Source organism: Prionailurus viverrinus, chromosome A2 (assembly GCF_022837055.1).
Source record: "Prionailurus viverrinus isolate Anna chromosome A2, UM_Priviv_1.0, whole genome shotgun sequence".
Classification (NCBI taxonomy): domain Eukaryota; kingdom Metazoa; phylum Chordata; class Mammalia; order Carnivora; family Felidae; genus Prionailurus; species Prionailurus viverrinus.
In genome coordinates this window covers 44,480,748-44,493,403 of record NC_062562.1, presented here as the reverse complement: position 1 = coordinate 44,493,403, position 12,656 = coordinate 44,480,748, and the positions used below count along the sequence as shown (strand labels likewise).

At 38.4% G+C, this 12,656-nt stretch overlaps 1 protein-coding gene across 7 annotated transcripts in view; it reads right to left on the bottom strand.

Annotated features, from left to right (window-relative positions):
* CNTN4 (contactin 4) overlaps positions 1-12,656 on the bottom strand; it is a 907,777-nt gene that overhangs the window by 61,740 nt on the left and 833,381 nt on the right. For all 7 annotated transcript variants that reach the window (XM_047849694.1, XM_047849690.1, XM_047849689.1 and 4 more), the window contains one exon: positions 5,490-5,617. In XM_047849694.1, the coding sequence (XP_047705650.1) occupies positions 5,490-5,617 (128 nt within the window). The remainder of the gene's footprint in view (positions 1-5,489; positions 5,618-12,656) is intronic.

Below are 12,656 nucleotides of genomic sequence, written 5' to 3'. Positions count from 1 at the left end.
AAGTTCAGGAAGAGATAAGTATCTTGATAAACCCCAGTTGACACATTTTGTGCTTTAGGACTCTCCCTGGCCTAATTGTCTGGTTCCATCAGCGTAAGGCCTTCTCATTCCTTGAGAATCAGATCAAATACATTGTTCTAGTGTCTTCCAAGGGTTTTTTTCTCCTCTCTCTCAATCAATGATCCAATTGCCTCTCTGGATTTTTAACTTATATCCAAGTACTAGGTCAACCCTTTTGATACTGGGGTAAGGTTAAGGTCTTGTGAAAGAACTAACCCCACCAATTTTAGCTTGTAATCAGACTCAAGGGGATGTCAAAATTCCCAGTACTGCATAACCTGGCAAGGCTATACCTCAGACCAAGTATTGAAGATCTGTCTAGGGAAATAAAAAACTCATAAAAGAAAGGATCAGTAAGTTTTTTTTTTTTTTTTCTGGAAAGGGCCAAATAACAAATATTTTAGGTTTTTCTGGTTAAGAGGCAAAATTGAGAAAATTATGTAGGCAGTTATATGGTTTTCGTCATGATTGTTCAATTCTGCAGTTGTGTAAAAATAACCACAGTCAATATGTAAACAAATGACATGGCTGTCTTCCACTGAAACCTTATTTACAGGCTCTGAAATATGAATTTCATAACATTTTCACATGTCTGAAATTGTTATTATTCTTTTGAATTTTTTTCATCCAGTGAAACACGTAGAAACCATTCTTAGCTCCTGGGCTGTACAAAAACAGATAGCTGGCTTTGGCTCATGGGCCATCATTTGCCAACCCCTGAAAATATAGCATATATATCAAGATCAAGTAGGGCGCTTATTAAAAATGTTTTTTTTCTTTATCCCTAAAGACTTAGATTTATTAGGTTAGGACACTGGAAATCTATATTTCTGCTAAGCATTCTAATGAACTTTCATTTGCGATGCGGCATGTGCAAAGTTCTTTGATGTAGGACAGAGCTTCTCAAAGTATAGTCTGGAATCACCAGCTGTAGACTTACTCAAGGTCATTTTGGTTGTGGTTCAGCAAGATAACTATGATAATAACATCCACAGCTTAAAGCCTTGCACTTCATTTTCATGCCTGGAGGTTGTCAATAGGAGCTAGGGTTGCTATAACCATAGTTATCTTGCTGAACTACATTGAAGACAAATACGCTAAGTTGCCCTTCTTTAGGAGTGCTACTTAAAAATATCTCTCATATGAAACCTGTACAGCAAAGACACTGTATCATGCGAAACGGCATGCCTTTTACTCTGCTACAGAGATAAAAATGAATTAGTAAGTACAATATTGCATGCAAATGCAGCCTGCCCTCTGTATAGTTTTTAATGATGTCGACAATTGCTAAAGCTCCTCTTGGTTGAAAGGTCAAATATTATGCTTTCTGGTAGGATTCAGGGGTCTGACATGAGAACTGTTCTTGTTTAAAATTAAACAGCAAACCAAATCCCAAATATACTATAACTAGCTTAAAAAATAATATCAGTAAAATTTAGAAATTCAGATGATGGGATGATAATCAAGAGCCCCCTGGGCACCTGTCAGAATTCTGCAGTTTGGAAGCCTGCTCATGCATAATCTGAATATTTATCCATTTTATGGTTGCCAGCCAGAGATTTATTTTAAACCTCCTGTACCTGCTGTAGTGGATTTATCCCTTCCTTCTCCCCCACCCGCTTACTTACTGACCCTGTGTTTGACACTATCTCCGGCCTCCCTTGAAAACACAGTGGTGGGGGTGAGGAGAAAGAGAATTGGATTTTAAAAGCATTGTTAATGACAGAATTATTATAAAAAGGTTAGGGAAGATGTGTTCTGATGTCTGACCTTCACGGTGTTTTAATCCTACATATGAGGAGATCAAAACGAATACAAGCACATTTTAAGGTTAGAGAACACCTTCTCTGATAAATTAGTCCCTTTGTAGACCTCAAAATTGAATTAAAATACAGTGCTCAGTCATATTTCAGGCTAAACTGTTACATTTACATTAAAGGTACAGGGCTGAAGCATTATGATGTGCGATTCAGTACTTGGCACAGTTCACATGGAGTTCAGAATGGTTTTCTCTGCCTTTATCGTGCTTTATGGGGCAGATTTCTAAATTGCATTTCTCGGTTTATGTTAATGTCCTTCACAGCGACCTGGTGGTCTGGATGCCCCTATGCACACACATGTACTTCCCATTAATGCTAATGGGAGTCAGAACCAAGCAACGGGAGATAAATGTTCTCTCAAATACCTTCTGACCTTACCTAAAGTAACAGGATTGCTAACTTCTGTGAACATATGGACCAGATAAAACTCATATTTCTTTTTTTCCCCCTTCTCACCTATAAGAATAATAAAAGAAGCAGAGAACCTCTGCAGAAAAACCGACTGCAATGGAGCACCACCAGCCAAGCCCAGAAAGAGCTTGGCTTTTAAACAAATGAACTCCCCCTGGCAGGGAGCCAATGACCCCAGGGCTCATACCTACAGATCTTGGCCTTCCACTTTCACAGGCTACCAGGCTCTTCCTGCCAGTCTTTTTCGTTCCCCCCTATATCAGGACATTTTAGTTTTTAAGTGTTCCATGTGCCTCAGCAAAACAGGTATTGATCCTGTCATATGTCCCTCTAAATCCTTTCCATAAGTCCGCTAAAACTATCCTGTAAAATGCCAATGTACCATCTTTCCCAATCTTCATATCCCATCTTTATGATTTTGTGTATTGTCTCATAATAATAACACATACTTAACATTTTTCTTTATACTGGCTCACTTCTTTACTTAAATACATTTTATTTTTTTTAAGTTTTTATTTATTTTGAGATAGAGAGAGAGAGCAGGAGCAGGGGAGGGGCAGAAAGAGGAAGAGAGAGAGAATTCCAAGCAGGCTCTGCACTGTCAGCACAGAGCCCGATGCAGGGTTCAAACTCATGAACCGTGAGATCACGATCTGAGCCAAAATCAAGAGTCAGATGCTTAACCGACTGAGCCACCCAGGCATCCCTTTACTTAAACATATTTTAAAAGGAGGTTTGTTTTTTAATCATTGCCATGAACGGAAAACTAGTATTTTCCTAATACACATTGTAAGAAACAAATTATTGAAAAAAACCAAACAACAAAAAACAGTGCAAGTATGAAGTCTAAAACTGTCTCTTACACTATACTTGGGGAATCACCATTTGCATTTAATGAGAAGTCTAGAAATAAAGTATTTAATCTCTTAAAAAAGGTGGATGTTCCTACCTCAGCAACATTTATATCCACCCCAACCATGGGGTGGATATGGCATATTTCATAACTGGTTTATTGGCAAGTTTTGTGCTGTGATTTGGCACAAGACAGGCATCAGAGAACCATCTGGATGGTTGGGGATGGAGTGTCCTGGGACTGGTTGTATGGCTGGAATATGAACTCTAATGGGAAATACAGGACACTCCTTTCTGTCCACCATCTTGAAAGCCAAGGAAATCAAGGCTTATCAAACACAGGACATAACTTGTAACCACATATAAAAACATCCAAAAACAGCAATATACAACAGCAAAAAGTGGTTTCTAGCCTTAGGTGTTTATAATTTTTCACATTCTCGGGCATGTTTTTGATGGCAGGTTCAGCAGTTCTCTTTGCTAGTTACTCTAATGGGCTGGTGGTGGCAACTTCAAAAATGTTCATTTCAACAAGATTCAGAATGTATGTGCAGCCATTTTATTCAAATATAAGCTACAACAACAAAACAACCACTAATATTTCCTGAGTGCCAAACATTATGTTAAGCACTTAACATGGATTATCACAGTCATCAAAACAACTCTAAGAAGTCAGCACTGCTATTATCCCAACACAGGTTAATTATGTAGTCCAAGGTCACAGAGCTAGTATGTGAGAAAAATGAGATTCAAAGCCAGATCTCTCTGCCTGTAAGCCCAGTCTCTTAATCACTACCTAAGACTACTGCCTAGTACTCTCTTCTATCTCTATAACTAGCAAATAATCTATAATTAGGTCCCAGCTCTGCCATTAACCAGCTCTGAAACCTTGGGATTCCTCTTGGTCCTAGCTGATCACTGTTTCCTTCTGCAGCTGAGAAAGCCATAAATTAGCAAAGACCTCTAGCTGGAATTTTGATTTACAAATATTATCTAACCTCTTTTTCTCTTTGCCCTGTGAAATCAAGTGCACACATAGTCTATGCCCATGCTATTGCTCTGAGTGATTAATTTACAGACTGAAATAGTGGAGTTAATCTAAATACAGATTTACTTCTGACTCTTGGTCTTCCAGTTTTTCTGTGTGCATAGATAAGTATGTTTTGAATAAAAAGCCTTCTCTAAATGGTAGTATCTTTCCAATTTCCAATGACCCCAAAATAGGCAATTAGATAGTTGTTATCTTTCTTCTTTAAATTACAATTGAGATAGATAGAGAGATACTTTTTATTTTTCTTAGGCTATCTTACTTCACAGAAGGAGCAACAAAGAGGAAGAAGGAAATAATATGATGTGACCCATCTATATCTATTATACAAAAATATCTATTTTATAAAAATCTATTATAGAAAAAGAAAACATAATTAAAAATATTTCCTAGTACAGGAGTCCTGGATTAACACCCCTCTTCCACTACTGGTGACCTTGAGAAAGTCACCAACCTGAGCCTTATCTTCCCCAGTCAGATCATCCATTGCCGAGATCCTTTCAACTCAAAAATTCTATGACTCTATAAGCCAGGAAATAATAGAAATGCAAATAAAATGTAAATTAAAATCTCATACTTTGCAATTTAGTACTTTCAGCCCATCCCATCAATCGGGTGATAGAATAGACTCATATCATGTGCTGTGCTAAGGGCATAAAGGAATTTGTGTCATATACTACAAAGCACCCAGACTAAGGTTATGTGGAAAATTTTATTTCCTCAAAACTGAGAGGGTTGGCAGGGTGACTAAAAAAGCACAGAGGTGATCAAAGCCCTTTATTGGTATAATAATCCATATCCATATCTCTGAATAACCAGAGTAGCTCTTTTAAAAATAGCCAATGTCATTGTTTAAACAATGTTGGCTAAAAATAGTATTTGAGTCATGGGTTTTTAATTTGTTAGCACAGTGTTCCTAGACATGAATTTCAAATCTACAGAGACTTGAAAGAAATTTAATTAAAGGATTGAAGATAACATTCGTTACAATAGTATAATGGATACAATGGCTGTAATTCTCAAAATTGTATTGGATGATGCTGAAATAAGATAGCCTTTCAATCATATTCATTACCAACAGTTCTCTAAGAATCATTAATCATATCATGTTTGGCATGATGTATTAATTTAGCAACACAGTAATATCTGTACATATTAAAATGAATGATGCCACTTCTATAGATAGCAATATTAGAGTCTGGCTCCCTAGACCACTCAGCCATCCTGACACCCGAGATGGCAATACTAGAAATGAAAACATGTATATCAATGTATGTGTTCTCTGGGTTAGTCATTACCTTTTACTACCAAGTTTCCAGTACTGCTAGCAGTTCCAAAATGGTTAGTGGCTACACAGGTATAACTTCCAGCATCTGACTTAGTCACATTGACAATTCTGAGGCTTCCATCTTCAGAAATGGTAATTCTGAAATTAAAACAAACCAAAAATGGTAAGTTTAACTCATATGACTAACTGAAAATTATTTCCCTCATCTTTCAAACTCTAACTCATGGCTATATCACTTGATAGCCTCATCTTTATTTAGGGTATTTATCTATAGACACATAAATATAATTAGGATATATGCCTTATTTAGCACTTTTAACACTTATCTTGGTAAAACGATCCCAACATTCTGTTGGAATAAATTAGAAACATTAGATAGGTTGTAACCATTCTCTGTCTTCGGCATCTCTAACCACATTATGCATAGGGAAGGCTTATTGTAGATCACCATTAGTCTTTATTTATTTATTTTTTTAAGTTTTGAGACATAGAGAAAGTGTGAGTTGGGAAAGGGCAGACAGAAAGGGAGACAGAGAATCCCAAGCAGGCTCCATGCTGTTAGCACAGAGCCCGATGCGGGGCTTCAACCTACAAAACCATAAGATCATGACCTGAGCTGAAATCAAGAGTTGGATGATTAACCAACTGAGCCACCCAGGCACCCTTCATGTTAGTCTTTAAACAGCTGAGGTATAAGAAAAAAAAAAATCTCTTGATTGGCCATTTCATTTTCATTGAAAATGTTTTCTTCTAAGGGTGCCTGGGTGGCTCAATTGGTTAAGCGTCAGACTCTTGATTTCCGCTCAGGTCATGATCTTGTGATTTGTGAGATTGAGCCCCACATCAGGCTCTGCACTAGCCCAGAGTCTACTTGGGATTCTCTCTCTCTCTCTCTCTCTCTCTCCCCCCCCCCCTCCTGCTAGCGTGCATGCATGCACTCTCTCTCTCAAAATAAACTTAAGGGGCGCCTGGGGTGGCTCAGTGGGTTAAGTGTCTGACTTCAGCTCAGGTCATGCTCTCACAGCTTGTGGTTTTGAGTCCTGTGTCAGGCTCTGTGCTGACAGCTCAGAGCCTGGAGCCTGCTTCAGATTCTGTGTCTCCCTCTCTCTCTCTGGCCCTCCCCTACTCACGCTCTGTCTCCTCTGCTTCAAAAATAAATAAACATCAAATTAATTAATTAATTAATTAACTTAAAAAATGTTTTCTTCTAGATGAGTGGCTTAAATTTAAATGAGCTATTATTAAGCATATTTGCTGAAATATGTCAGGCAATACATTTTTAATGAAATGCAAGAACTGAATTAAAAATAAATTAAAATATCCCACAAGATGGTATGACAATGGCAGAATAGCAAATGGGGATGGCACATCTCAGGGCCCACAATTTGTGACAAATATCTACCACCTGAGAAGGAAACACATTCACTGAGAGACACAAGACTGGAACAGGAAAGATTGTAGAGAACCCTGTTTTCAACAGAACTAAGCAGCAGAGGAAGGTGCAGAGATGAACAGGACACGTAGCCTGGCTGGGACACCAGTCAGAGAACTAAAAAAAAATGTACACAGGTGGCCCATTCAAGGTAAATGTCTGCTGAACCTCCAGCTTATCCTTCAAATTCACCCATTTCTATCTCTTCTGCTTCCCCCTTCTCATCTACTCTATCAAAACAGCCTCTTATATGATTTGCTATTTTTACTCTTGCCCCTCAGATGTATTATTATTCTTCAGTCAGCGATCAGGTGATCTTTTAAAATATAGATCAGATTACATCTTCTCTCAGGCTTAAAGATCCTTCCTTGCACCCCAGTGCACTCAGAATAAATTCTGTTCTATAACCCAGAAGGATCTGGCCTTTGCCTTTCTCTTGCCTACTTGATTTCATTCCAATCTTTCTATCCTTCAATGAACTATAGGCACACTGGCCTTCTGAAAGTCCCTAGAGCGCCTGGGACACTTTCCCACCTCAGGGCCTTTCTATCTGCTGCTCTGCCTACGTTTACACCAGGACATAGCTACCACCTTCTCACCCTCTCATGACCTCAACTCAGAGGCAGCTCTTTTCTTACAGACTCATATCTCTAAAGTGGATTTGTTTTATTTTGTTATTCTCTTTTCTTGCAGCCACTTTTTTTCTTCATCTCAAACACAATCTAGAAGTCTTGCTTACTTGTTAGCTGTCTTACCATACGGCACATGAGCTTCTCTGTGGGCAAAGACTGTGTTTATCTTATGACTTAACCTCTAGGAACTAGTGCCTAGGATAACCTTTAGTAGATGCCTTGTAAGTATCTGCTAAGTGACCGAGTGAATAAGTAAATAAATAAATATCCTAGGAAAAAAAATCAGTAATATGTTATAAGAATTCAGAGTGGCTAAACCACTGTGCACTCGTGCTAGCCCTAATAGAGTTCTTTACAAATATTTGAAACAAGGTGTCTAGATTGGTCACAGCTTCACTTAATAGAATTTTTGGTTAGTCATTTTAAAACCACAGGTGAAGATTAAAATATACTGGTTTGAAAATCCTCTATATACTTTTCATGAAGGCCCTTAGGGATGGAGCAGCTACAGATTTCCTGATGACTCTCAGGCTGATAAGAAGGTATGAAGGCAGACGCACCCTATATAGGATGTTGGAATCAGAAGGATGGGTGTTCTAATTCCAGTGCTGTCAGCTCTACCTGTGTGATCAGAGGCAAGAATTAGGTAAGATAAGGTCAGTGGGATTTCTAGCACATTTCCTGGTATGTACTAGGCAGTCATTTTGTTGCTGTTATTCTTTCGTCTTTAAAACTGTCCTCCTACTTAGTTTTTTGTGCATATGGGAAAAATGGGACATTCTCTGAACATAATTTTCCTTAATATAGTAATTAAGTCAGCCTGCTTTTTGCACTCCAACTACTATATCTGACAAACTGAGGTCAATACACAAATGAACTGAGTCCTCCCAAATCAATATATAAGAGGCAGACAAGGAGGCCCTTTATTCATTCACACCATAATACGCACATAACAGTTGCTCAATAAAGACCATATGATAACCCATTAGCCCAAGAGCAGATGTACTGATAAAAATAGAGTGGTGATTAAATCCTAATTCCTTCAATAATCACAAAAATAGCTTTAAATGAGTTAATCATACTCCTATTTATAAAACGATTCTCTGGAAATTGTGAAATGCCAACATAGAACATCTCAGTAAGGAGGGTGACATTTGTGTTTTGGATATGGAGTCATCTTCCACGAGGTAACATACATCTGGAGCATATTAAACACTAAGGGGTGAGGTGACTCTTTCAAAGCACAAAGGCCTGTTAATAATTTTACCATTTCAAGTGGTAATTTCCAAAAACCTAAAACCACTGCCTGTATAATAGTGTTTAATGCCAACAGGATATGAATAAGAAAACAAGTAAAGAGTTTGTCATCAGATCACCTGGTCTTAGACTTGACTCTGATTCTTGCTAAGTATGTGACCTGACCCAATTACTTATGTCCAAGCTAAGGTTTCTTAGCCTTGGCACTAGTGACATTTTAGACCACATAATTCTTTGTCCTGGAAGGATATTTAGCACTATCTTTATCCCATACACACTGCATTCTAGTCGTTCTGCCTCTCTTCCCAAGTTGTGACAATCGAAGATATCTCCAAATATGGGTAAATGTTCCGTGGGGGCAAAAATCATCCCCAATAGAGAGCTACTGGTCTACATCAGTTTTTCTTCTTCTTCTTCTTTTTTTTTAATGTTTATTTTTGAGAGAGACAGAGACAGAATGCGAGTGGGTTAGGGGCAGAGAGAGAGGGAGACACAAAATCCGAAGCAGGCTCCAGGCTCTGAACTGTCAGAACATAGCCTGACGTGGGGCTCGAACTCATGAGATGTGAGATCGTGACCTGAGTCGAAGTCAGAGGCTCAACCAACTGAGCCACCCAGGCACCCTAGTTTTTATTCTTTTAATGTCACTGGTTACTATGATGATTATCTTCTACAATGAGATACGTGAAAGGTTCTATTAATTGTAAAATGCTGTATAAATGTTTTTCCCATTTCCCACTGTCCTTTGCATCCCTGAATCCTTAATGATGGTATATCCATTGCACAAAAGGCACCCAACATATTGTTGCTATCCAGCTATGGGACCCAGCTAGCTCTACACAATCTCTCTCAAGGCTCTCTTTGCCCCTTATACTCAAAGCTTCCTTATCCAATTTCCTTTAAGCTTTGTTAAATGACAAAGTAATTTTGACAAACTAACTACTCATTTTTAATATTTCAGTGCCTGACATTGGTTAAGTGTTTTAATATCCCCCCATGCCCCACTTTTTTTTTTTTTAACAAAGAGGTAAGAACTAAGCCTCCAAGACTTAAACTCTGGACAATGGAAAAGGTGAGTGAGGGAGATAATCTGTAGAAGGAGTAAATTTTAGTATCTGTCATTAAATTATATCCTATTGCTGTGACTGTTTATTTTTCCTAGCTATAATCCAGATGTGGATATAACATGGAATTTTGTGAGATTGAACCACCTTCTTATCCAAGCAATATAGTGTGCTGATTGAGAACATAAACTCTGAAACTATACCGTCTAAGCACAAATCAGCCTCGTGCCACTTATGAACTGTGTGACTATTATCTTTGTATGTAAGTGTCCTTATTTAGATAATGGAATAATAAAAGTAACGATCTCCCAAGGTGTTATAAAGATATGCAGTGCTGACACCAATGCCAGGCACTTGAAATGTGCCATGTAAGTGCACTAGCCAAATATTCTGTAAACTAAAATTCTGTAGCCTCCTAAATCCATTGTTTCAGATATTAACAAAGGACTGTGTTAAGGCTAAGACTACTACCAAGTAGTTCTGCCCTTCTGAAATCCTATAAAACATTATTATGCTTAATGAAGCATGTGGGCAACATCAAGTAGTTACATTGGACTCATTTATTCAAAGATATCTACTCAACACCTCCTGTGCACCAGGCCTACATAAAGCAGAAAGACCTTAGATAATTACGTACCTAGAAATGATGTCAATGTGTTAAATACCGTAACACACACATCTCTATACATGCATACTAGGAAGGGCACTGCGTTTGCCGGTAGGGAATCTGTTTCCCATGCTATTCACAGTATAAAGATAGGCAAGGACCAGGGCCTGGCCAATCAGGAGACCCTGTTCCCCCATCTGCAGTGATTGGCTTAGGGCTAGGCATGCTAGCAAAACCAGCAGCTATTTGAGGAAACAATCTCTTTCTATTGAATGATTACATTTGGAGATGGAAATCTAGAACTGTTAGCAGTCATCCTACCCACCACTGGAAGCATGCCTAAAGGAAGTCAAGTGAAGACAAGCAGAGGCCAGGAGGCAGAGAGAGAGAGAGAGAGAGAGAGAGAGAGAGAGAGGAGAGAACTTATGACCTCTTTGAGCCCCTGTTTCTGATCATGGCTAAGCCAGAAGCTTCCTTTGGATGCCCCAGTTACACAAGGCAATAATTTAAGATACCAGAAATTTGGTTTTAATCCCTTGCAATTGGAAGATCCCAATATCTTAGAGAAATTAGTGAACTTGTTCAGGAGATAGTGGTAGTGAAAGTGGAGAGGAGAGAATAAGTTCACCAGATGATTTGTTGACAGCTACCTCTTTAGAATTTGTTGCCAGAAGACTGGTTAACTCAATTATAGAGGAATGACCATGTATTTCTGAGTCTGAAAAAAGTGACCTGATCTTCTTTTATATACAGCTGTATCATACACTTTTTGCTATTTATTTCTGCAGATAAAGTATACAAGTATACAATGACTTGTTGCTTTGAATTTATGGGATTTTTATAAGTGGGTAATTAGCATAAAGCTAGCATTTGTCCCTGGGGTGCTAATTTAGACTAACGTGAGAAACATTTGAAATATAACTCAACACAAATGTTTAGATACTTGCTTCCTTTCAATTTGGATTCTATACCAACTTAGAAAAAGAGTTTTTTGACTAATATTTCTATATTCATTTTTTCCATGAATATAGTGCCTGATTCCAATCCAAGGACAGTTGTATTTTTACATTTATTTCTTGATGAGATTTCAAAGTTTCCATTTCATTTCAGTTTTCCTGTTTCAGACTATTGACTGACCCATAGCTATTAGCTTGATAATGAACTCTGAGCTCCTTCTAATACTCATGAATAGTGATAGAGTTAGATAAAAGGAATTGAAAATGTAAATCTGTTCCTGGCTTAGAACAGGTTAGCCCTGACCTACCTGTAGGCTCCTTTTAAATCATTGATAGTATCAGAGAAAAGTCAAAAATGATAAAGAAGCAAGTAGTAAAAATAAAGATGTGACATAGGACTTCATTTTCCCTACATGAAAAGAGGTCATCTAATTCACAACACAGTAAATTGCACATTGCATAGAGAAGCAGTTATTCCTCCACTTCATTTAGAGATTTCAGATCCACAGAGGATAGGAACATATCTGGAATTATGAGATAAATTGAATCTTTCTTTCTTAATATGAGGCTCTGGGTTATGGCCATTGAAGAGCTGACCTTGTCAGTCCTATTAATCAAAACCAGTCTGGGGACACTGGACCTTTAAAAATGCTGATCCTTTCTTTTTGGGGGCTTTAGTAACGGATGACAAAAGCTGCCAACTCCACAATATTCCATCACCCTAAAGAGAAGGGTTATCCCCAAATGGTGACCCATGATTCTGAAGGCAGTTCTGCAATGGAAGCCCAACTGCTGGTGATAGACGAGGCGCATCCTCACCTGTCTGGAAACACTCACTTTGTAAGTAAAACACTTTAAGGTACAACTGAGAAAATCAGTTCTCCCCTCCTGCAAAGGGGGGTATTGGGGATTAATAATTTCCTTTCAACCACACAATGGAGGGTTCAAACTGTTAACTTTTTAAACATGTTTATTTATTTATTTTTGAAAGAGAGAGAGAGAGAGAGAGAGAGAGAGAGAGAGATCGGGAGAGAGAGAGAGCACAAGCAGGGGAGGGGCAGAGAGAGAGGGGAACACAGAATCTGGAACAGCCATCAGCGCAGAGCCCGATGTGGGGCTCGAACCCACAAACTGTGAGATCATGACCTGAGCCGAAGTTGGACACTTAACCAACTGAGAGACCCAGGCACCTTCTGTTAACTTTTAAGTCCTCTTTAACATTTATTTAT